General features: G+C 40.0%; 2 protein-coding genes and 1 long non-coding RNA gene across 3 annotated transcripts in view; 1 reads left to right on the top strand and 2 right to left on the bottom strand.

Annotated features, from left to right (window-relative positions):
- Positions 1 to 2989, bottom strand: part of c8h22orf23 (chromosome 8 C22orf23 homolog) — a 28420-nt gene extending 25431 nt beyond the window's left edge. Inside the window, exon 1 of the mRNA XM_057844390.1 lies at positions 2902 to 2989. The gene's annotated coding sequence lies outside the window, so the exon portion shown is untranslated. The remainder of the gene's footprint in view (positions 1 to 2901) is intronic.
- Positions 2990 to 7381: 4392 nt separating this feature from the next.
- Positions 7382 to 18732, top strand: LOC130920864 (uncharacterized). Its single transcript, XM_057844378.1, has 3 exons — positions 7382 to 7516; positions 7647 to 7871; positions 15141 to 18732. Exon 3 carries the CDS (start codon positions 15637 to 15639, stop codon positions 17386 to 17388), a length of 1752 nt encoding a protein of 583 aa, XP_057700361.1. The 5' UTR covers positions 7382 to 7516; positions 7647 to 7871; positions 15141 to 15636; the 3' UTR covers positions 17389 to 18732.
- On the bottom strand, positions 17841 to 26850 carry LOC130920869 (uncharacterized). Its single transcript, XR_009064226.1, has 2 exons — positions 26233 to 26850; positions 17841 to 20432 (listed from the first exon to the last, which is right to left on the bottom strand). It is a non-coding gene; the product is annotated as an uncharacterized LOC130920869 (long non-coding RNA).
- Positions 26851 to 26925: the final 75 nt, after the last annotated feature.

The following is a 26925-nucleotide window of genomic DNA, read 5'->3' on the forward strand; positions in this document are numbered from 1 at the left end:
AGATAGATAGATAGATAGATTGATAGATCGATCGATCAACAGACAAGGACAAGGACAGTAATACACACCCAATGCAAAAGAAAACAAAAGGGGGGGGGGGGTGATATTCTGGGTCATTGGTTATTGACAGTGCAAGGCATGTGACTGCACTGTGGTTGAGCTCTGTGAAATTGGGTGCTGGGTGTTAACGATCTTGGTTGTAGTGTGTTATTTTGGTTAATTTTCTCAGTCTACACAAATTCCCTAAAAAGGGGTTTATTATTTTTACCGGACATATTTTACCCAATATTTTAGATGTTGTAAAGCTGCATTATCACTTAAATGTCTCACAATATACAGTGATATGAAAAGGTATCTGAACCATTTGGAATTTCTCACATTTCTGCATAAAATCTCCATCAAATTTGATCTGATCTTTGTCAAAATCACACAGATGAAAAAACATTGCCTGTTTTAACTTAAACCACCAAAACATTTATAGGTTTTCATATTTTAATGAGGACAGTATGCAAACAATGACAGAAAGGGGAAAAATAAGAAAGTGAACTATCACATTTAATATCTTGTGCCCCCCCCTTTGGCAGCAATAACTTCAACCAGACGCTTCCTGTAGCTGCAGATCAGTCTGGCACATCGATCAGGTCTAATCTTGGCCCATTCTTTTCTACAAAACTGCTGTAGTTCAGTCAAATTCCTAGGATGTCTTTCATGAATCGCTGTCTTTAGGTAATGCCATAGCATCTCAATGGGGTTCAAGTCTGGACTTTGACTTGGCCACTCCAGAATGTGTATTTTGTTCTTCTGAAACCATTCCGAAGTTGATTTACCTCAGTGTTTTGGATCATTGTCTTGTTGCAGCATCCATCCTTTTTTTATCTAACTGTCTAACACGGCCTCAGGTTTTCCTGCAAAACATCCTGATAAACTTAAGAATTCATTCTTTCATTAATGATTGCATGAACACCATTCCTGACCACAGTTTTACATATAGTTGATGTGTGCACAGAGATATTGGACTGTGCCAATGATTTCTGAAGTCTTTAGCAGACACTCTAGGGTTCTTTTTTTATCTCTCTGAGTATTCTGCGCTGAACTCTTGGCGTCATCTTTGGTGGACGGCCATTCCTAGGGAGAGAAGCAACAGTGCCAAACTCTCTCCATTTGTAGACAACTTCTCTGTATGTTGATTGATGAACATCCAGACTTTTATAGATGGTTTTGTATCCTTTCCCAGCATTATACAAAGCAACAATCCTTGATCGCAGGTCTTCAGACAGCTCTTTTGACCGAGCCATGATGCACATCAGACAATGCTTCTCATCAAGACAATTCTTACCAGGTGTGTGTTTTATAGTGGGCAGCTTTAAACCACTCATCAGTGATTGGGCACATACCGGACTTAAATTGTTTGGTAAAAATGGGTTTCAATTGCTCTTCATTCTCCTTTGGCAGAGGGTTCACTTACCATAATTTCCGGACTATTAGCCGCTACTTTTTCCCGTCATTTTGAATCCTGTGGCTTGTAGTCCAGTGCGGCTTATTTGTTGATTTATTTGGGTTAATAGGTAACACTTTATTTGACGGCAGCTTAATAAAACTGCCATAAGACAGTCATAATTATGACATGACACTATCATGGGCATTAATTCATGCTTATGACAGGTGCTATTAAGTATCATCTGGCAAATTATGTCACTAACTCCATTTATGTCCAGCTCGGATCTTTTATATCTATTCAAAAGTGAGATAATTTGCCGGATGACACAAAATGACATCTGTCATAAGCATTCATTACTGCTCATGGAAGTGTCATGTCACAATTATGATGATCTTATGACAGTTTTATGGCACCAGTGTCAAATAAAGTGTTACCAAATAACAAAGCTAGCAATTAATGAAACAACTGGAACAGTAACTGAAGAAATAATTAGCACAGAACTGCAATGCATTCTACGAGGCATGTTGGATGACAACAGTGTTGACAGAAGGTGGCAGCAGAGGTTTACGGTCTCCCCCAAGGGAACAGTGATGCCCAAATGAAGCTTTTTGAAGCAATGAAGCTTTGCAGCCAATTGTTTCAAAGCTTCATGGTGGTTCATTTGGTCTTTGACAGTCTTATAATGCCACTGTCAAATAAAGTTTTACCGGTCAGTATCTTTTGGTATTACAGTGAGGACAGCTGCGGCTTATAGTCAAATGTGGCTTATCTATGAACAAATGCCATTTTGTGTTAAATTTGGTGGGTGGCGGCTTATAGTCAGGTGCAACTTATAGTCCGAAAATTACAGTACTTATTTTTCCGCCTTCTGTCATTGTTTGCATGCTATCCTCATTAAAATATGAAAACCTATAAACGTTTGGGTGGTTTTGGTTAAAGCAGACACTGTATTTTCATCTGTGTAATTTTGACAAAGGTCAGATCAGAGTTGATGGTGATTTTATGCAGAAACGTGACAAATTCCAAAAGGTTCCGATACTTTTTCATACCTCTGTACTTATTGCGAGTCATATAAAAACAGCTGCATTTTAAAGAACTCGTGTTCAAGCAAAGTCCGAGGTTGGACAGAAAATTCACAACATTGTTTTTTACAATGCTGTTCTTAATGGAAAATCTGTCCAACATCCTTTTTTTTTTTGTAATTCGCCACCAGGTGGTGCTAACATACAACTATACTCTTCACCATCACAGCCTACAATCCCTGTTCAAACAGTTGGTTTGCACTTTGACTAGTCTGCGGGCTTCTCAACTTGTGACCTGCTTTTGATAGGTCCCATGGCAGTCTTGTGTGCAGTGTTTTCAGCGCCTCTTCCTGGCATTTGCATTTGACTCTAGGGCTCCCAAGTGTCAGCTTTGCCCTCAAACACAAAGAGAATGTAAAACTTCATAAAAGTGTTAGTTACTGTGATGACGTCAGTTCATCCCTGGTGAGAGGAAAGATGAAGGTTATTGGGTGGGTCCAGGTGGCAGGTGGTGTATTCCAGTGAGGACTACTGTATCAGAATCCTTCTTCGAGGGATCCTCTGAGGACATCAGTATCAGACTCAAGCAGCTCTTTGCTCAGCAGCTGCTCTCCAAGAGTGTCAAAAAACAAACACGCGCTTGATAATGACTATCACTGCAAAAGATTTAACGACAAAAGTAACTCCTTACGTCTCCTTTTCTGTATGATTACTTCATTCATATTTCATATGAATACTGTAGATGTTTACTATACACAAAATGAGTTAGTATGTATACACTGTATATGGAGATCATTTTGGGTTGGTTGTTTGAAAAGTAGCTCTTCAGGCAAAAAAAAAGTGTGTGCATCCCTACTCTAACATTTTCTTTTGTCAGCAGATCTGTCAGTGTAAAAGTTATCCTTTTAATGTTATAATACTGTATGCTACATGGTTTTTAACTAACCTTGCTACTGAAATTGAAGTAGAAGAGAGCGATGGTGCAGAGACGAGCAAAGCGGCTGCATGAGTCATCCATCACGTCAGACATGGAAAAGCTATTTTTAACTTTGAAGCCACTTTGGTGAAGAATGATTGGCCAATGTACAGGGAGAGGATGAAGGTTCACAGAATATATTAACAACTTCAGTACCTATCCGATACCAGAAACACTATATATCTTGAGAACCCCATATTAATTACATAGGAATTTTGATTCTAAAACCTGGGAAATGCAGAGGTGCTATTACAAATTTTGGTCCAGTGAAAAATAAATTTTTGGGCCTACAACTAAATGCCCCAAACTGTAGGTAGAGTGCTAATTTTCAAAGTCATTTAAGTCATAGCCACTTGAAATACTTCTGTTTTGTGAGTCTTTGCTTGCAACTCTATGGGCGCAGTTTAAGGAAAGCCTTATTTTGGCCATCCAAAGCAAGTTGTCATGGAAAAAACTTGAAAACGTTGGCATCACTCAATCAAACATAGTACTTTTGGCAAAAAACAAAAAAAACAACAACAACAAAACAGCGTGCTATTACATTTGACTTCACAGTGACACATTTTTATTATTGGTCACACCTACACTATGTGATCAGTCTTGATTTGAACTGTACCGACCCCCACTGTGAGCTGTATAAAGGGGTTTGGTTGCTAGGCAGGCACCATACCACCGTAACCAAGGGAATGTCTAGGGGGTTGGTGCTTTCAACAACATACTACTGTTGGGGGAAGGAGCAAAACAAGTTCAAGGCCACTGTTCCTAGCTATGATCTAAAGTGGTGCGCGTGCATGCCTGTGTCTTAGAGAAAGCATGGGGAACGGATGTATGTGAATGTGAGGTTAACCAGTGTTGATGTAACAACTAAAACAGCGGTGAGGACACAAAGCAATGTTAGGTAACACACAAAATAACCGCTACAACACTCTTGAAGATTAAATTGCTTGAGACCAAAATATGGATGGAAACAATTCCATCGCATTAATCTATTTTGCTGCCGCAAGCTTTCAAATTATCAAGAGTAAATAACTTTACATACTGTGAATCCCAATCAATACATTCAACCATATTCAAATGTCTTTATTCGGGAATCTCACAATAGATCCATAGCACAAACACCAACAAAGTACATATGGAGACATTATAATAAAGTGACTAGAAAGGAAAAAGAAAAACAAAACAGAACATTAAGAAAGCACTGGCTATCAACAGGCTTTTGTGCCAATGGCACCACAGGCTGAAACTATATCTCTAGCTCTTCTATTTTTCATAATCTTAATTAGATATGTAACCCATCTCACAGGATGTGTGAGGTGCCAAAATGGTTAAAAAAAAAAAAAGTGTAAAACCATGTTTTTATACCCCAGAATGGGAGATATACATTTATGCGTCTTTATAAATAGGATTAAAAATGTGAAATACAACCAAGTTTTCCATTATTACAAATGAACATCTGGCTTTGGGTCTGAGTATGAAAAATATTCTCAGATGTAGTTCAGTTAAGTTCATTTACATGGAAAATTCAGAATTCGGTATTAAATTGAACATCTAAAATCATTCGATCCTTAATTTATTGGCTGCCAGTGATAATTGTTGCCAGCCCTCCCAGTTCAAATGGATTACATTAGAAGACTATCACGGTCAATGACATTGAAACATGATAATTCACTGACAGCCCAGCCGGAAAGCATTTTACTGTAATCACAACACAAAAAGAATTAAGAGAGTTAAATAAATCAAATCAATGATTATATTTCACATGCAATGCAAAATGTCAAAGACAGGCTACAAAAACTAGCATGGATGTTGTGGAGTTTATGACACTTTAAGATGTGAGGCATTCTTGGTGATGTAGATAGCCAGAGTCAGGTTGTCGGTTAATTCAGTGAGCGCATCCAACTCCAGAATAGACGTCTAGCCCTGTCAATGGATTTTTTTAAATTTTTAGTATATATGAAATTCTTCTTTTACTAACGACCGCAACCCATACTCTGTGAATAGTATACATTTACCTAGACTTGCAGTGAACGGTAAACAAATACTGCCTACATAAAAAAGCATGGGGGAATATATAAGTTCAAGAAAATAATAATAATAATAATGAAAATAATGAATACTAAATTTAAAAATACAACAAAAAATTGGAAAATCCTAAATGAAAAAAAGGATTAAAAAAGAAACACAATAAAACATAGAAAATTGATATATATATATATATACATATACAGTATATATATTCTTTTTTCACATGTCCTGTTCAACTGCTTAGACACCAAGAATGGAAATCTGAGTCACCTTTTATACTGAAAGCTTTAATGTGCCACAAGGGAGTTTGAGCTACTCCCATTGCGGTTGCTCATACTGTTTAATTTATTAGTAATTAATTAAAATATTTTTTGGGAAAAAAAAAAAAAAACATTGATATAAAAGGAGGATTCACATCCTGTCTTCCCTTTTTAAATGAATCGGACATCCATCCCTCAGGCCTGTTCGGTCCCTGTACAACCTGTGTCAAAGTTTGGTCCGCATTACCGGCAGTAAGTCGAATTCATTCTCAGTAAGGGTTGGACTCCTCCAAGGCTGCCCTTTGTCACCGATTCTGTTCATAATTTTTATGGACAGAATTTCTAGGCGCAGCCGAAGCTTTGAGGGTGTCTGGTTTGGTGGCCTCAGCAAGGCATCTCTGCTTTTTGCAGACGATGTGGTGCTGTTGGCTTCATCAAGCCGTGACCTCCAACTCTCAATCGAGAGGTTTGCAGCCGAGTGCGAAGCCGTTGGGATGAAGATCAGCACCTCCAAATCCGAGACCATGGTCCTCAGCCGGAAAAGGGCAGCGTGCCCTCTCCGGGTCAGGGATGAGATCCTGCCCCAAGTGGAGGAGTTCAAGTATCTTGGGGTCGTGTTCACGAGTGAAGGTAGGAGGGAGCGGGAGCGTCTGCTGTGATGCAGACTCTTCTGCACCGGTCCGTAGTGGTGAAGAAGGTGCTAAGCTGAAAGGCGAAGCACTCGATTTACCAGTCGATTTACATTCCTACCCTCACCTATGCTCACCAGCTGTGGGTCATGACCGAAAGAGGAGGATCCCAGATACAAGCGGCCGAAATGAGTTTCCTCCGCAGGCTCTCCCTTAGAGATCGAGTGAGAAGCTCGGTCATTTGGGAGGGACTCTATGTCGAGCCGCTACTCCTCCGCGTTGAGAGGAGCCAGTTGAGGTGGCTCGGGCATATGGTTCGGCTGCCTCCTGGATGCCTCCCTGGAGAGGTGTTCCGGGCATGTCCCACCGGCGGGAGGCCCCGGAGACGACCCAGGACATTCTGGAGAGGCCATGTCTCTCGGCTGGCCTCGGAATGCCTTGGGATCCAGCCGGAGGAGCTGGGCTTCCCTGCTAAAGCTGTCCCCCCCCCCCCCCCCCCCCGTGACTTGGCCCCGGATTAAGCAGTAGATGCATGGATGGATGGATGGATGGATGGATGGATAGATGGACATCTATCCCTATCAATGGCATGCCATGACTCAAACACTATGGAAAGAAAAATCAACGTTAGTGTTATTTGTAGTCATGAACAGTGTGCATTTTTGGTTTTAATTCATTTTAATTGTATTAATTTAGTTTTATTTTTAAATAATTTTAAAATACATTTATTTATATTGTAAAAAAATAAATACATAAAAGATACAATAATATTAATGTAATATATATAATAATTTCCAATATCAAATTTTTGAAAAATGACCAAAGCTAGTCATTTGCATTATACAAGGTTAACGGTTTAACAGCTATCCACTGTAGTGACCACTGTTCTTGAAAGGGTTAAAAATTAATTGGACGTCTACATATACATTTTTGTGTCAAATAGCTAAATGTGGGTAGTGACTTAGTTTTACACGTGGAATAACGAAATCTGTCGCCCAAAAAGATATAAATATATACAGTCCTTGTTGCCCCCTCTGCCCCCCACCCCGAGGTTATACGTAGCGGCTAACATGGCGCGTGTGCTCGCGTTCCTATCCGTGTCGTAAAGAGAGTCCACGCTGGTGGATGGACATGCTCCACGGCTGAAGGAGAGACAGAACCACGCGGTGGGTGTTGGCGGGTGCAGTGTATGTAACACGCATCCTCTCGCGTGGAAACACAGAGGACACAAACGTGACGAGGCAGCCGAAGAGCTGTTACGCAACCATTGACCTACTAACACATATTTTTCGAAAGGCTGCCGCACAAAGTGGAGCAAAGTGTCCGGTAGCGCACAACACGGGGCAGTTCCAGCAAGGAGACGGATACCGGCACCCGAACGTACAGAGAGCGCAACGAGGGAACAAGTTTGATCTTTTTTCCACGCTGAGGTTTTGTCTAAAGAAAGGAGGAAACGGGAACGAGACTGCTTTTGTGTCGGGGAAGCCTGAAGGTTGTGTTCCCCTCCTCCACCGTTCAAAGGTATGTTTTGACGGCGCGGAACCCGCTCTTGTCGTTTTTCCTCCTGTTTTTTTCCGTTATTGGCTCTAATAACTTGCAATAGTACACGTGCCTATAAGCGGAATTTTATTTACGGATTAATTTTAGAGGTGAGGACACGCCGGTTTATGGCCGGTTATTGTTCACATGGCGAATCAGCCGGCAACCCAACCCGCCTCTACGAGACGTTCCTTTGGACAAACAGCACGTTGTGTTCTTTCGTCGCTTTGAGTTTGTGCACTCGAGTCCCTTTTCTTACATTATTAGTTGGGCTAAAAATAGACTGGGTCCGCGTGGCTTACAGTGCGTATGTTCAATGTCAAGTCTAGGTAATTTCCTCCCGGTGGTGTTTTCCTGCGAGTCGACCGAGGCAGCTGCTTGCTTTTGTGCGGCTAATAATGCTAATATTACTATCACACACGGTTAGCCTCGCACATGGCGCATAATGGATAATGCAGAATTGACAGCACTTTATCGTGACGGCGCTCATAAATAAAATGGTAATATTAAGGGAAACAAATGACTCGATTCTTTCGCTACGTCACTAGAACGCTTGAAGTGTATGATATTTTGATTCAAAGTGCCTGTTAAACCTTTATAGGGCAAATGACTTTTTTTTTTTGGTAATTATGAAAAAAAAAAAAATCGTAACACCACATACGTGAACGCCAGGTCTCAATATTTTTTGTATTATTATTGTTAAAAATCATTTTTTTAATGAATAAATGTAATTATAAATTAATTACAGGCTAATTTATAATAATATTAAAATTAATTTAAAAAATGCAATCTGGTGATTGCCACCAATAAGACTAGAAGTTATTCGTTGTACATGGTATTTAATGCATTGGCTGCCATTGACAAGGATAGACGTCCAATTAATTTAACCCTTTAGGGACAGTGGTCACGACAGTGGATACCTATTCAAAATTACTCTTAAGACCTTTGACCCTTTATAGGGCAAGTGACTGTTTTGGGTAATTAAAAAAAAAACTCATTATAACATATTACTATTAGCAATCATCATACGATTAGTATATCAATTATTGATAATTATTGTATTTTTATCAGGGCTGCATCTATTGATTACTTTAGTAGTCCATTAATCGGTGAGTTAGTTCGAATAATCGAGTAATCGGATAAGGAAAATAAAAAATTAAAATACCTGAGCTGAGCCTCAAACGGTATAAAAAAATAGATGAGGATTTAAGTACAACAAAATAATTGGCTTACTTACATAGCAAAAGCCCGCTAGCTTTAATGCTATAAAATGCTAACTTTTTTTTAAAACAATTTTCTCAACAAATGGTTCAAACACATATTCCCAACCAAAACTCAAGCTCAATAAACCTATAAACTAAATTACAAATGCATTAAAAAAAAACATTAGCTCAAAGAAAAACTTGGCTTCATTTGGTCTTAACAGGTAGCAGCTGGATTCAGCCATGTGAAATGAGTTGTCATTTTCACTGTTGCCACCAAAGGGCAGTATATCCACCAAATCAATAAAACTAGACGCAAAAACTTTCAAAACAAACCATTATAATGCCACTTCTTATTCCAAACACTTTCAAAACAAACCATTATAACGCCACTTCAATTAAACAAATACTCGAAGCAGCAAAATTGAATTTGAATCTTTTTTTTTCTTTCTAATGGAATTACTCAAGTTAATCGATTAATCGTTGGAGCATTAATTTATATATTTTTTTCTATATACTTGTAAGTAAAAGAATGTAATATCAATTTAAAATAAACAAATAAATAAATAAATGAAACCTGAAATACATAATGGTTAGGGTCCTGAGTAACTCTATAGTTGATATTTTCCCCATAGTATTTAGCTCATTGTATGCCATTGACATACTCATGTTTCTGTGCCATTGACGGCACAAAACGTCGAATTCAAATTGACTCTCGTCAATGGCAGCTAATAAGTTAAATGACCCTGTAAATGTTAAAAAAAAAAAGAAATCATAATTCGTGCATTAAAGGATTAAATTGGGAGGACTGGCTGTGAATGCTCATGTTTCAATGCTATAAATTGGACATCTTGCGCCGTCGTTGGCAGCTAATGAGTGTGCTAAAACGGGTTAAGTAAGGCGCAGAGTTTTTCTTTTGGAATGACATAACAAGCACGCAGCAGGGAGCTGCAAATCTCTCTCCTGGGACAAAAGGTCCTGTAATTGATTCCCGCTCACACCCTGCTTATTATTTGTGATGTGATAATAACAGCAGACATCTAAACCAAGTAAGTGGAAGTATGTTCATACATAATGCAAACGTGAGGTATTTGAGTGGAGTGGAAATGTGAGGTAAAACGCCAGTCTCCAAAGATAGATGCCCATCATGGCCTTGTCCTGACTTCACTGAAATTGGAGGAAGCAAGTGAACATTCAAATTGTGATGCAACGCATGGAAAAAGGTCTGTCTGGCAGGCAGGGTTTGGTGAGCCCTTTTAGCCCGCCTGCTGCCAGCTGGTCTGCTTTCAGAGCGTCTGCATTGCTCTCTCCCAGTCTGCTTTCTGAATGAAATTAGGTCAGACCTGTATTTGGGTGACATACGTACTAGCTACTCAGACTTTACCACTCAGTCTTTTGCCCCAGGGAATATAATAAGACAACATTCCTACAGGGCTTGCATTCATTCATGTTGTCCTACAAGAGTAATTTTAAACATTTTTGTTTGGCTCACATTTTTAATTTAAAGATGTGGAGTCAAAAACCTTCCTATCAGGGTTTTTTTTTTTTTAAATAAAATCCTCTAAGGCCATACTAAATTATGAAAGAAATAAGAGGCAACCCTCAAACAAATCTTTATGATCGTCATTGTATTAGCTTTTGTGGGTTTATAACAGTTTCTCTGAAAATATACCAAATCCAAAGAAATGCATCCATGGCAAAGTGGATTTCAATCAATGTGACCATACTGTTAATTGTAATTGACATATTCACCGGTCATTTTTATGTGTAATGATTTACAATCTGCCACAACTGGTAGATGCAAGGCCTTGTTACTTTTACAAGTTATGATGGCAGATAGAAGTCTAGTCTCTTGTTTCTGTCCCCCTTTAAATCCATAGACACAAAGCAATGGGTCAAAATGGACGCCCCACATGTGTGTGGTTGGAGGAGGGGAGCAAGGATGCCTCACTGTTGACTCACACTCGCCCCAGTAGGGGTCAGAGGTGAAGAATTCCTCTCCAAGTAAAAAGTTCCTGGAAACTGCTTTTGAGTTTACGCAGTCTATAACTAAAAAAACGGAATATTTTTTCCTCTGTATACTAAGGCTGACTTTAAAACAGTTATTTCAACCAGACAGTTTAAGTTAAAGCTCAACCCGCACCCTTGTATTGAAGGAAAGGAGTAGCAAATTTCAAGTCGTAAACGGCAACTGTCGTGATGTGCGCATTACACAAGACCGATCCAGAGCACGTACTCAAGAAGGAGAAAAGGCAGAGAAGCCCCTCCCCATGCGGGCCAGAGAGAGGCTGTTATGCGTGACTTTGGCTGCAGAGATGGGTGTGTGCTCTGACGTCAATGCCATCTCAAGCTATAATTTTTTATCTGCCTCTGATGCTCATTGTTTCGTGCTCCTTTGCTGGCTCCTTTTGGCGCCCAGCAAAGCTTGTTCAAGTCGATACATAATCAGAATTTCATGCTATTAAAGTTAGTCTCTTCATTTCCCCCTCCTGAATTCCTTCTGTCATTTACCTCTCTCCCCCCTCTTTTTTGGGACTATTTATAGAGTGCACTCTAATACTCTTTCCTTCTCCCGCCCTCCCTCTCTTGCAGTCCTACTGACCTATTTTATGGCGTACTGTCAAAGACTGGAGGAGTGTTTACTGCTTAGCGGTGTTTCTAGGTCAGTGGGACAGCGCAGCCAGCGAGCTTCCTTCCCACACGCTTTTGTTCCCTTCCCTCCCTCTGCGGTCTTTATGAAAATAATTCGTAGTGGGGAGGGTGGTGTTGACCCCGAAATTTTTCCACATCTGTTGTGACCAAATCGCTCTGTTCTGTGGAGCAATACTCGATATCTTTTTAAGAAAAGCCAGTGGCGAAGAGAGACTGGTAAAAGGCAGTCATACTGTTTCGGTAGCAAGTCTAGTCTTCATCCATAGTTACCGTATAAAGAAACAGTTGTGAGTAAACAAGTGTTGCAGTTGTCCGATCATTAGACATGGTGGTACAAGGTTAAATAGTGCTTTTCCCGACTAATAGATGATGTAATGAGTTCATTGTGTTCTTGCTTACTCAGAGTAATGCAGTAACCAGATGTGAAGAGACGCTGAGATGAACTAAAAATGTGTGTTTGGACTAATGCACAACGTTTCGTTTAAAAAATACTAAGTTGATCTTTTTGTAAGTCATGATTAGACATGGATGGTAAAATTGATTGTTAAAACTTATGCCGACAGTGTGGAATTAATCATATCTTGAATCTTTTGAGGCAACATTAGGTCAGCTTTGACTTGTGTGCAGGTTAACCAAGAGTAAGACATCCACTACAAAAAGTTTTGCAGAGAACTTTTTACAATTGGAAATGTAAAAATGTGTTCATTTTATCATGAATTTTCCATGCAGTTGATAGAGAACGCAATCAAATGCCTATCCAAAGTCGTAAAAGGAAAGAGATGATGGGTGGCCTATGAGATGCGTGGAGTGTAAAAGTTACTAAATGAAGCCAACATAAAAAAAAAAAAAAAAAAAAAAAAAAAAAAAAAGAATAGTTACATTATTACAAAATAGACTAGCATAGTCCAACAGTCATGTCCGAAAACCTCTATTTGAGGTGCAGTTTATTTCTCCAGGTGGAAAGCACACCCAGTGATTAATTGGGACACAAAATCAACTGCAACTTAGCCCACTATTTAAATTGTAAATATTAGGGGTGTTAAAAAAATTAAGTATTATCACAAAATAGACTAGCATAGTCCAACAGTCAAGTCCGAAAACGTCTATTAGAGGTGCAGTTTATTTTTCCTGGTGGAAGGCACACCCAGTGATTAAATGGGATACAAAATCAACTGCAGTTTAGCCCACTATTTGAATTGTGAATATTAGGGGTGTTAAAAAAATTAATTCTGAGATATATCGCGATATAATGTCATGCAATTCTCGTATCGATTCAGAATTGGTCTATATCGATCTTTACATGTGTGTTTTTGGTGGAAATAAACCATTCAGCGGCTGCACTTCTACTCCCGTCCAGTAGTTGGCAGCACGCAGCAGCATTGCCTTGCAGTCTGCTGAAGTAACAACAACATTAGACTAATCCGAGTAGAGATTTGTGTACATCGCCCTCTAGTGGTTGCTCAGATTAGTCCTTTTATAAGTCTGAAATTTGGGCTAATTTTGGTTTTGACTTCAAAATGGAGGCATGGACTATTTAAAATCTTGCATTTAAGCAGGTTTGCGCTAAAAAGAGAAAATGTCATAATAAAAGCTAAATATTGTTCAAACATAAAACAAAAATGTTTTTACTTGAGTGATGGAGGAGGTTTCAGCAATAAGTTGATATAAATGTACTTATGTCCATTTTGATTTGTTTTTTCTAAAGTGTCATACAAATGTCGCAATAATCGTCTTCAAGTGTAGTATCGGGATTAGTCTGGATTGAATTGTGATACAACTCGTATTACCAGATATGAGGCAATACACAAATATGGATATACAAGCAATACAGCCCGGTGTTGCCGGGCATACTACTTGTGCTGGGAGTTTGGGCGAAGGTTTGTTAGATCCACACATAAGAAACCTCGAAATCCCGTGATTTTTGGCCACTAATTCATTGGTTCCGCATTAAAAACCTTGGGCAGCAAGTTGTTTAATTTTGCTCCCATGAAAAATGGTTCAAGTTTTTAAAAATGAGTCTCAATGTCAGATTACAGGACCAAATGAAGACAGCATTAAGGCCTGAATACCTTTTAACACCTTTAGGGTGCAATGTAGTTTTTTCGAATTCAATTTGTTAACCCCTTGACTTGGTTTCAGTATTGTTTAACCCTGATCTCTGTTTTACCCGTATGGATTCTGTGTTTTTGTACGCAACAGAATATTTTGAGAAAGAAAACTTGAAGGCAGAGTTTACTGGTTACATGCAGAGGTCAAAGGGTGAAGAAAATCTGTTAAGGTAAATGTAAAAACCCAGGCGAAAAGCTGTCGGAAAACCATAGAACTTTTCTAGAGACTTTTCAACTTCTCCACTGCACTCTGACCTACTTTTCGTTCTCGCATGTAGCGTGACCTTACCGTGACCTACATTCCAAAAACACCACTTTTGAAAGTAGTCCTATTAACGGTTTATCGATTTTCAATTTGTCGCTCTATTTGGGGGGTGCTCCGGTGTTAAAATTTCCATGGTGACTAATAATGGCCCCATCACCAAATCTGCCAATATTCCTTGAAATTGGAATCTGGAGCAATCGGAATATATCAGTTTTGGGATTTTGTGAATTTTCTGCACTATTCAAAGGTCTGCGACCTTGGAACTTCTGCGAAACATTATTGATGTCACTCTCTATAAGTGTGTCAAATTTAATTAAAATCAGGCCATTGCTTCTGCAACCCGATTTTTTCGATTATTGATCTCCAATACTTATCGGGGGTACTTTGACACAAAACCTACCTAAGGCCACTTGCAGACGCTCATAGTACAAATGTGTAATTTTTTTTTTTTTTTTAAAGAAAATCGAGCCATTGCGGGGTCCATAGGGAACGAACACAAACACACAAGTTCCATTTATGTATAAGTTTAAATGAGGTCAGCTGGTCAAGGACCAATGTGCTTTGAGCTTCGGCTTATCACTGCATTCACCTGTTTATTCAGTTGGAGCAAGACATGTTGAGTGGGTAGAGCTTTCTTCTGAGAAATGATGTTAATACCCGTAAGTTCTGTAGCTTGTGGTCTCTTAATTAGTTTGAGAAATGTAACAATTGATGCTCAGATTGTGGATTGTGAATGCTAAAATTATAAATAGTCAACACTTAATGAATGACATTACGGGCAGCACTTTGAAAACCAGAAATACCAGCGTTTGGGAAGTTTGCTTTCTTCCTATGCTGCCAACTGTAAATGTCTTTCAACCCGAAACCTTTTAAAATTAGACCATTGTGATATAGTGACAGTTCTTACAGGATGTGCAAGCTGACCCCAGCTTTGACAGAAATGTTGATTATATGCTGACTACAGAGGCTATTGCTGCCAGTCTAACTCTTTCTCTCCTTCTCTCCCTCTCTCACTGCATAACAGCGGCTGAAGCTGGATCCTCAGGGAGCCCTAAAGTAGACAGCGTGACCTACATCTTCTGTACGACACTGTGATGAGAAGCGTGGTGGCCTGATGGGCTTCACAGCTGTGCAGAATATTTGGAAAGACATCAGTAAACTTAATTTCACCTTCTGAGAGACTCCAGAGACTCACTGTGTGCAAAGAAAACCAAAGAACTCGAAGTCCAAGCTTTTTTTGTTAGGACAATAAGTTCAATGTCTAAGGTTTTCATGGAGTTCCATTTATTTTTAATCTTCCTGGCTAATTTGGACACTTGAAACAGTCTAATTAAGGGAACAATCAGCAACAGAAATCAATGAGGCTCTCTCTTGTTTGTGAACAAACACCTCATTCCGAAACCTTTGCTGATCCTGCAGCATAAGTAGTAATAGTTGTATAACAAAACCTTTTTGTTATACCTGCGCATCTTTCCCTTATACACTTTGCTAGAGTTTCACTCTGGCCCCACCTGGGAAAAATGGAAAACCTGAGTCTTCATATTCCATCCACAAGCAACAAAAATGCCTTGGAGAGGGACAATTTTACGACCTATAGTGATCTCCCATCCCCTCTTCCCGAGAGTGGGGCACGGGCAGGCAGGCAGGCTAAAGGCTCTAAGCCGACTGTGGCGTCTCGCCGTAAACGTGAGTTCATCTCTGATGAGAAAAAAGATGATTCGTACTGGGAAAAACGGAGGAAGAACAATGAAGCTGCAAAGCGCTCGCGTGAAAAACGACGCATGAATGACATGGTTCTTGAAAACCGGGTCATGGCCCTTAATGAGGAGAACGTTCGTCTAAAAACAGAACTACTCCAGCTGAAATTGCGCTTTGGCCTCATCAGTGCAGCGTCCTATATGGAGAAAAGCCAGCAGATTGCTAGCAGCTCAGCGGCTGGTAACTCAAGTAGCAATGGGAGCAGCACAAATGGCACACCCACTAACGCCGACTTCTCAAGTAGCGGCTACTCCAGTGCATCCCAGGCGATGCCGAACTCTGACTCATCTGAAACCGAACAGCCCAGCCGTGGTGAGCGCCACTCTACGCTTCACAAGTTTTCTCACAGAGGATCTGTGTCAGACTTGTCTGACGGCTCCTCAAGGGACAGCCCTGAGCCTTTGGGCTACAACATAAAGATAGAGCCTTCCAACATGGAAATGACAAGACTCGAAAGCACCGGGCCCTCCGGTGGGATAGCTAATGGATTGCCTATTCGGGCTTACCAAGGCATCCATTCCGCTCTGATGTCTTTTCACCAGCATAGCGCACCACTGGCTGAAGCTGCCTTAGACTACCAGCAACAGCAGGGCCATGTGGAGGCCTCCACTGCCCAAGCCACTTCTTCACAAAGGAGTGTCATCCTATATCGTTCTAGCAGCGGGTGTTACCCCGTTGAGAGCCAGAGATCAGATGAACAGCAGAGCAGGCAGCAGCAAAGCCAGCATTCTTCATCCTCAAAGTTCTCAGAATATTCAGTGACCATCGCCGAGGTCGCCGAGAAGCTAGAGAGGACAAAGACAATGGACTGTGAGCAGTACGAATTTTCTGAGGCGCCACGGGAACCGTTCAAAAGCCAACAAAAGCATGAGGATCATCATGGGCCTTACACTTGTCAGGATCAGGAGAACAGCCATGAGCAAGCTGAGAATCGGAACCCCTTCGCTCCAAATCTGATCCACAACACTGAAGAGGGCATGTCGGCGTTCTCGCAGCACAATGGCTATCTCAACTCTATGGATGAAGACCCTCCGGTTCTCACATATGAGGGAGGCCCTAGAGCTGACGGCTTCTATCAAGAGAATTCCTCTGCTAAAGATACTTCATCTAGCGACGGGGATCCCCGGAGCTCCGACAAGGAGGCTTCGACTGATGATGAATCCCCCTCCTCGTCATCCTCAGACATCAGCAGCTACCACCAGAAAGCTTTGGCGACCGCCGGGCCGTATGGAGAATGCCAAGCTGAAATCAAAACGACCGCCCTGCCCCACAAACTGCGTCTCAAGAACCGTGCAATGTCGACCGGGGCGACAAAAGCACAGATGGAGGTCTGCGTAGGTGTCTCCCAGTCCCCATCCCCAACCTTGCCCCAGCACCCTTACCTGGCGCTGCCTAGTAGTTCCATCATCGGCCAAGTCAGCAGGGAGGCAGAGAATGAGGTGGATTACACCGAGGAAGTAAGGCCCAGACCCGATGAGAGGATGGACTCCAAAAAGGTATCCAACAATGGTTAGTGGTGCATTTAATCACAAATGGGAGATGCTGTTGCTTCAGACTCTGCAACAATGACAGCTCAGTTCATCCTGTTAGCGAAAATGTTGCCTAGCTAGGAAATGATTTCCATCTACGTACTTTCACTGTCACCAGTTTCCCTTTATTCTCTCCTACCTCCCACATGTCCCTCCAGTTAAAAAAAAACAAACAAAAAAACCATCATTGACTGAGGGACGGAATAGAATGAAACAGATTCCATCAAGGATATATCTGGCCAGCGTACACATTTATTGTGGCATTATGAGAACATTTCTTTGACCAAAGAATATTCATTTTTCCTTAATGTCACCTTGTTGGTACAGTTACAGTGTATATTGGTCCTCTCTGAATAACATTTTCAATCCTTTGTCTGCACACGTTCTTTTCACTTCTCAAGCACTTAGATTGTATATTGTTGTGACATACATTTGCATATATGAGGTATATATTTTAAAAGAAAATGTGGCAAAAACACACAAAAAAATCTGTCGAATGCAGAAGTCTTCAACTTTTACGTACTAAATTTTTAAGATAAAAGTAAATGCCTCAAAAATTTCAAGCAATTAAAAAAAACACCTTTTTGAATGAATAGATGAACTTATTTGATCTTTACAACTCCAAAAACGCTCCAATTGTCATATCGATCAAGGCTATACGGTGGTACAATGCTGACAAGCACAAGGAGAGCCTTGTTAGCCACTCGTTTGACAGAATGGATACACCCTAAATTGTAGGTGTCTAATAAAAGAAATATGACTAAACTCAAACCAGCAAAGCTGCTCCCAATTTCCTCCTCATAAGGTGCCTCTTTTATTGTGCCGTCTCTGCTTGTCCAGGCATTGGCTGATGACTTATCAAGCACGCTGTGAACTGAACTCAAGCAGCAGCGCTAAATCTACAGTAAATCACAATCTATTCTACAGTTTGACTGCCTGGTGCCTGCCTCTGGCCACTATGTATAAATGTAAAGTTGTCTTGATCACTTGTATACTGTGGTCACTATTTTTATTAATATTATTTTCTATTATATTGGTTTAATATTTTGTCTATTGTATGTAATTTTATTGTCCTCCTGTTGTCTTTTCTCTTTCAAGTTGTGCTGTGTTTTTGCTCATACTACCCCATGCAATGATTTGTACTCTGTGTTACTGTATAACCTGTATCGTTTGCCTCAACCTTTTGCGGGAAAAAAAGACAAGCTTGTCCAGAAGTCATAATGTATAGTCATCTATACGTCACATGGATATACGCAATGGGTGAAAATATCCTTTATTTTGATTGTAATTGTTAAAAATGGGGAAGAATAAAAAGCTGTTGAAATTTCATTTGTCATGTTGGAATTTTTTTGTTGTTGACTGTCATTACATCGGAAAAGGCTGAGCACAGTTTCCAAAGAAAGCAACACGTAGGTCTGATGAACATGGAGACTGCACTGCAGTGCAGGAACAAATATTAGGAGTAATTCTTTTATCTACAGTATATGCTTAATTACACAAATTTATGAATTACAGTATAATTCATTGTTAGACCTAAAATGATCAATCGTTTTGGAATTTGAGAAAGTTGGGCATACATTGCCAGGAACAACGAAACCCTAATTTAAAGAACACAATTACTGTACTTGTTTGCTTCTCATTATCCTACAGTGAATATGAAAAGTTTGCACATCCCTGTCATAATGCCAAGTAAAAATGATATATATATAATATAAAAATAATTTAAAAACATTTTCCAACTATTAATATGACCAATAACCTGTATGAACCACTTGGGAAAAAAAAATCGAGCAGTAGTAGAAATCTGAAACTTACTAGTTACTGGGAATGTGGTTGTGTTCAAAATTAATCACATTTTAAGCTTGTGAAGTGTTGAATCGAATCAACACAAATTTGAATAAGTTCCAACACAGATCCTCTGGTGCTGTAGGTCCGTCAGGAAGTCGAATCTCGGATTCAGGAGGTACAGTGGTTTTTGCCCCGGTCGTGTAGCAGTGGACTAGCTCTACAGGGTCCTTGAGGATGCATGGAAGTTCGTCAAACAGTCTACGTTTTTTGTGGATTTGGAAAAGGCGTACGACCTTGTCCCTTGGGGAGTGGTGTGGGGGGTGCTTTAGGCGTACCGGGTACCGAACTCCTTGGTAAGAGCTGTTCGGTCCCTGTAAGACCGGTGTCAGAGTCTGGTCCGCATTGCCAGCAGTAAGTCGAATTTGTTCTCAGTGAGGGTTGGACTCCGCCAACGATTCTGATCATAACTTTTATAGACAGAACATGTAGGCGTAGCCGAAGCATTGAGGGTGTCCAGTTTGGTGGTACCAGCATTACATCTCTGCTTTTTGCAGATGATTTGGTGCTGCTCACTTCATCAAGCCGTGAACTTCAACTCTCACTGGAGCGGTTCGCAGCCGAGTTTGAGGCAATTCGGATGAAGATCAGCACCTCCAAATCCGAGACCAAGGTCCTCAGTCAGAAAAGGGTGGTGTGCTCTCTTCGGGTCGGGGATGAGATCCTCATCCTAGTGGAGGAGTTTCTGTATCTTGGGGTCTTGTTCATAAATGCGTGCAGGAGGGAGCTGGAGATCGATAGGCGGATTGGTGCAGTGTCTGCAGCAGTGCCGACTCCACACCGGTACCTTGTGGTGAGGAAGGAGCTGAGCCAAAAGTTGAATCGATTTACCAGTCGCTGTACGTTCCTACCCTCACATATAGTCAAGATGGATACAAGCGGCCAAAATCCCTTAGAGATGAGGTGAGAAGCTCGGTCATCCGGGACGGACTCAGGGTCGAGCCGCTACTCCTCCGCGTTGAAAGAAGCCAGCTGAGGTAGCCACTGTTTTGGACGCCTCACTTACGAGGTGTTTTAAGCATGTCCCACTGGTGGGAGGCCCCAGGGACAAACCAGGACACACTGGAGAGACCATATCTATCGGCTGGCCTAGGAACGCCTTGGGATCCCGCCAGAGGAGTTGGTTGAAGTGGCTGGGGAGAGGGAAGTCTGGGCTTCCCTGCTAAAGCTGCTGCCCCCGCCACCTAAACACAGATTAAGCGGTAAATAAAGGATGGATGGATGGACAGATCCTCTCTAAAAGATTTAGATTTTTTTCCTATTGAGTTCAACGGTGAATGAATGAATGTTCAGTTGCTGCCAATCCTCCCACTTCAATTGGGTTGGATGTCTACTAGTGACAAAGCCGTTTAAATTCACAGCAGAGGGATGAAAAGAGTCACATGGTTGGACGTCTATCGTCAATGGCACTGAAAGAGGTAAACATGCGTGTATCTGCTGTTAAGGTTAATTCTTAATAATTCATTCCAATTGTAATTCTTAATCCTAGTAATAATAAACACACTTTTAGTTCCTCAAAGTAATACAGTTCTTCCACATTGCAAAGATTTTTATGATTGTACAACTGCTATTTGCTTCGAGAAGAAGAGATCTCAAACACCAGTTCCCAGGCCTTCAGCATGTTTAGTGTCTTTGCAGGTCAATATTTGCACGCTCATAAATTTTCTCCTCCGGACATAAAAGTGACACACTCATAATGCAACATTATCATTGTAAAAATGCTCCTGAAATCTTTACAGAGTTATCAAGCCATAAAATATTGTGATAAATTGTTTAGTGATTGTAAAAGTTAGGATTGTACAATTTCTAATATTAAGACTGCACGGAACTGGGCAAGGACAAAGATTGAATGAGGTGGAAGTGTTTATTAATAATCTGCAGTTGTCCAGTATTGCTCAACATCATGAACATATTGTCACACCATCTTGCGTAGCTGAGCAACAAGCAGACTTACAAAAGTTTTCTGATACTTAACACCTAAATGTGGCTTCGATGGTAGATGGTAGATGTTGGCATGACCAAGGTGTCACTGGAATTTGCCACTTATGACCCAGTGCTGGAATGTGAGGCGGGGACTGGCAGAGGTGTTGCAATGCTGAGCAAACATCCTAATCTCTGGTCTTGAATCAAATATTTTAATAGTGTACTGTTGTCTTACCAATGCACAATAACGGACATGTCAGACAATGCACATTGCCACAGCAAAGTGACTCCAGGACAAAGCAGCAAATACGACACAAATGGCACCTCCGTGCTTATTAACTCAGTTCAATTTTTTTTCAGGCCACCATGGTGCTGCGAAATGCGCAGAGGGTTACGAGAGTAAAAGTAGGTCAGTGAAAATGGGTAGGGAATGATGAGGAAGATAAGGGAGGAAGGGGGCTTACATCATTTGACTCTATAGTTTACATTCGGGCAAACTATTCAGAGGGAAGGCCCGTTCTTGCTGCTCGGGGGAGCAGGTTAGCAGAAAAAAGCCTCGACTTGCCAGATTTTTATGTGGCATACTTTTTGGGAACAGAATGTTATCCAAATGTTCCGCATTAGTATTTGAACTGACACATAATAATACAACTGAACATTAATCATAAGGGTATTTCTTCCTTTACTTATTTATACATTTTTGATGGACATGGAACTGATTTTTGGTAGTAAAAAATATGTACAGAAGCAGTTGGATAATCAACAACATGTATGACAGAAGGAAGAGAGGAGTTGGCAGAGGTGGGGGGGTCGTTTATGAACTTGAGCATGTTTGTGCTGCATAGCCTGCAGTGATCCAGAGCCCAGGCTGGTTATGTAACCAGGATGCTGCAGTATGTAGGTCAACAGCACAAGGAGGGGCAGGGTAGGGGCAAGGATGTAACTGAGCAGCATACGTGTGTGTATATGTGTGTGTTTGTGTCCTTGAATGTTATTTAATCTGGATGTCCTCATGTCAAGCAGACTTGCAACACCATCACACCACTGGGAACATTTCCTTCTCTAATGAGGGAACGAGAAGTGACATTGCACGTAACAGTCTTAAGTAGGAACGGCAATGAGTCTGCTTGTTTTGTAAAACTAGGTTACATCATGCTGACAACTTTGTTTATTGGAGTGGAACTTGCATACCATGTCAAATACTTTGGTGTCCTTTTTAAGTTGACTTTCACCCCAGTGAAATCCATCCATCTGTTTTCTGTACAGCACATCCATGGTAATAATATTCAGTAGGTATGACTATAACACATATAATACAATACAATACAATAATTGTTCCGATCATGTTTTTTTGCTCCTGATCGTTTTAGTTTGAGTATCTGCCGATCCCGATATTTCCCGATCTGATTGCTTTTTTTGCTCCTGATTCTATTCCAATCATTCCCGATAATTTTTCCCGATCATATACATTTTGGCAATGCATTAAGAAAAAAATGAATAAAACTCGGACGAATATATACATTCAACATACAGTAAATAAGTACTGTATGTGTTTATTACAAGAATAAATCCTCAAGATGGCATTTACATTATTAACATTCTTTCTGTGAGAGGGATCCACGGATAGAAAGACTTGTGACTTTGTATATTGTGACTAAATATTGTCATCTAGTGTATTTATTGAGCTTTCAGTAAATGATACTGTAGCCATGCCCCAATGCATGATGGGAAGTGGAACCATGACTGTGTGTAGTGCTACCAATTGATATATATTCTCTGCATTGGGAAATAAAATAAGGTGTTAAGAAAAAATTCAATTGCTACCTTGCTTCCCCACATTGCTTCCCATGAAATTTCTATTCGTAGGAAGAGGGAATGTAAGGCTTTAGCCAATTAAAGAAGGCTCCAAAGGCTGCCAAAATTCACTCTACTCATTTCACGCTGCCTTTAATCTCTCTATATAGGTAAAATGGCTGGCGCCATTACAGATTGAGCGCGACAATGCGTGAGTGGGTCATGCAACGCATTCATTAATTGCATTAAAGATTTTAACGTGATACATTTTTTGAAAAAACATTACCGCCGTTATCGGGATAAATTTGACAACCCTACCTTAAGCCTAAAGACTGGATGAGTGTAACATATTATGTCTGTAACGTTAAATACAATTAGAAAACGATTTAATTAAAAAATATACGTATATATATTAAAAAAAGGCATGGCCGATATTTTTTTGCCGATTCCGATACTTTGAAGATGACGTGATTGGACCCGATCGATTGGCAGACATCTCTAATATACAGTAGGGATAACAATTGCATTAACATATACTGTATATGAATACAATTGTAAATGAGTAAAAAGTTAATGAAAGCAACATTAGTAATAGAACTACCAAGGGTGGATCAGTTGATACAAATCACTTTTGTATCCAGAAAAGGGTGATCTGACTTTAATCAGCATATCTTCTGTGAGCATTGAGGTCCCCATTAGTCATTTCCATTCACACCCGCAAAACCTCAGGGTTGGATTGCTCCAATTAGCATCTTGAGTGTTTGCAGGGTAGGGCTGCCTTGGCTTTGTCGGACAGTGGACCATCCAGGCAGGCAATCAGGCGGACAACCTTTTTACAGTAAGTTTTAGTGTTTGGTAACTGATCAGTATGGTTGTCTAATGTGATGGAATAGTGCACGATTTGACAAAATTAGGTAGATATCAGAGCACTTTTTTTTGCTTGGGATTTGTTGCGGAGAACTCTCTGACATTACTTCATTGAGAAAGAACAGCTGTCTCAAGCTCTCTGAATGTTATTTGCACTGTTTCTTGTATGTATTGAACTACAATTGTCATATTGCTGATGATGGATGGCTGATGATGCACAACACAAGTAATTTTTGCACAAAAAAATCATTGTATTTAATAAAGAAACGTATGTAAAAAAGACAACAAAAGAAACTATTTACAAAGGATGGTGTAATAAAAAACTAAAACAAAATATTTTTTATGTGGTGACATGACCCCTTTTCTCGGGGCTAGATATTGGAGGTTGTTGCTGAATCAATTTTTCCTTCTGCATCTTCTTTGCGCCCACATGAAAGTGAGCCAATTCCTTTGCAAGACCCACCAAGAAGTCCACCCGTCTCTCTTGCCTTCCGGTGCATGCCTGATACAACACATATGCATTCAGTGCTGCCATGTCATTCATATTATAGAACACAGCGACTGGCCAGCTCCGTGTTCCTCCGTGTTTGACAAAGCCAAGGGAGCCCTGGATTTGCAAATATTCAAGATGCTAATTGCAGCTATCCAGAGTGAGACCCCCCCTTCACACCTAGGCAGTGACTCCACAGGAGTGTGTTGGGGGGTCGTCTGCTTGATTGCTTGTTTGAGTGGTCTATTGTTTGACAAGGTCAAGTAGTCAGTTTGGTATCAGGGTCATCTGACGCTCTTCTGGTCTTTCTTTATAGCCAAAAAAAAAAAAAAACCCTGGGACTTCCAGTGTTGGATAAAAAGTATAAAAATAAACTATTTGTAATTTTGGCCCCCAATACCACTCCACAGTTGATTATTTACTTTTATTATTTTTTTCCCAATCATATTTAACCACAGGGTGGTAGAGTTGCCCAAAATTTGACTCAAGTAAGAGTAGCAGTACTTCTAAACAATATAACTCAAATAAAAGTAAAAGTACTCTTCCAAAAAATTAGTCAAGTACAAGTAAAAAAGTATTCGTTGAAAAGAATACTCAAGCAATGAGTGACATTGTGAGTAACTGCTTACATTGTTTGAGTTTTTTTTTAAATTAATGGTATATTTTTTCCTAGCACAGCAACATCTATATGAAATGTTGTAATTATACTGTAATACAACCCGTTACATGACCATATTAAGCCAAAGAGAATAATCAAATTCAGACCAGAAAAAAACTGAAACATCACCTGTCCAAAGAGCACGAGTATCCTCTGGTGGAGAAAAAAACCTTGTTACCTCTGAATAGTATAACAGTGTCATGTGGTTATTATTATTATTATGTCTGATTGGTGAAACTGAGATGGGCACTGTCGGAATCTCTGGCAAAAATAAAATCAATATGTAGAATGAAGAAAGTAGTAGAGTAAGGGTAGTGTTTTTTTACAAATCTACTCAAGTGAAGGTCAAAAGTATTGTGTATAAACTACTCTAAGAAGCAAGGCCGAAGGTTTGGTCTGAACATTGATAGGGACGATATAACAGCATAACCTGCATGTAAACTTTTTGCTGGGGATGGGACATCAATAAGATCAAACAGATTGGGTAAACGGGAGTCAGGGATACATTTCTCACCAATATGAACCTAATTAATTAATATGCTAAATCATCAATGCAAAATAAATCTGTATTGACTTATACTACCTTTCATATGTATTAGTTCAAGTGATACATCGTTTGATTCAAACTTTTTCAAACGTTTTCAAAAACTACTAAAGAAACCTTTTGAAAACTTCCAGAATAAATGTCTGGATATTTTTTTAAAGCTAATTTAAATTGCAATATTTGAACAGAATTTAAATTATGTTAACATACACATTAATCTCTTAACTATCCAGGAATGCAAAAAATAAACAATTGTCTTAAGACCACTCAACATTGTCTGTTTAAATAATGGAATTAAAAACAACTAAAAAAACATTTGTTAGAAAATACAAAAAATAAAAATGGAACCTTCCTTCAAGTAAAACAACTGCTTTTGTCCACAAACACAATCAAACATAACAAAAATAAAATAAATAAATAAATAAATAAATAAATAAATAAATAAATAAACATAAATACTGTCAAATGAAAATGAAAATTGGGGAGAAGGGGTTAAACATCGGTTCACTACATTTCTCACAGTTAATGTTAACAGTTGAAAACACACTGAAGGACACTTTTCTCTAAGCAGTTTCCTCCTCGAGTTATGCAGGTTAGCAAATTCATACAGTTTAATGTTATGCGAACTCTGATGCAGGTCGGACTTTCAGCAAAATTAATGGTGTGTTCCCCACCTCCACAACATTGATGTCTTTTTACATTACTTACAGTGGTTGCTGCTGCTGCTGCTGCTGCTGTTGTTGCTGGCTGAAATAAAATTCTAATATCCCTCGTCTTCGAAAGGGGCGGTCGACATGTTGTATTTCTGTCTGGGCTGTAAGTGCGTGTGGGGGGGGGGGTCCTGTCATCAGCCAGTAAGCGTGTGTTTTGAGGAAAAAAAATGGACTGGCACATTCAGAAAGTGAAAAGGGAAAAATATCAGCCTGAACATAATGAAAGTAATTCACTTAATAATGGTAGGGTCAATTCTATCCATACAACATATGGAAAGACAATCTAAATTACCTATATAGCTGAACTCACGATATAATACGAATAAGGTTGCTTAAAAGTTGGTGGGGACAATTTGAGCGTCCTGAAAAGTTGGTAGTGTCATGTCCCTACCGTCCCTATGCAAATCTACGCACTTGCTAAGAAGTAAATTTTTTTTCTCAAAAAGTTACTCAAGTAATTGTAACTAGGTAAATGTAACGCATTAGTACCCACCTCTGTATTTAACTCCTTGTATGACAATGATAGACGTCCAATTGGGAGGCTGGAGCCAATGTGTTATATGAGCGCTCTATAAAGGATTAAGCCAAAAGGATTGCCAGTGACTGTAAAACAAGTTCGGTGTGGTCGGTTGGCTGTGTTTCAGAAGAACGCTATGTTGCCTGTCGTGACCTATTCTGTCACGCTGCC

This window comes from Corythoichthys intestinalis, chromosome 8 (assembly GCF_030265065.1).
Source record: "Corythoichthys intestinalis isolate RoL2023-P3 chromosome 8, ASM3026506v1, whole genome shotgun sequence".
Taxonomy (NCBI): Eukaryota; Metazoa; Chordata; class Actinopteri; order Syngnathiformes; family Syngnathidae; genus Corythoichthys; species Corythoichthys intestinalis.

Bases quoted from the DNA above. Each gene is read 5' to 3' on its own strand.
- LOC130920864 (XM_057844378.1), top strand. From the start codon at position 15,637: ATGGAAAACCTGAGTCTTCATATTCCATCCACAAGCAACAAAAATGCC.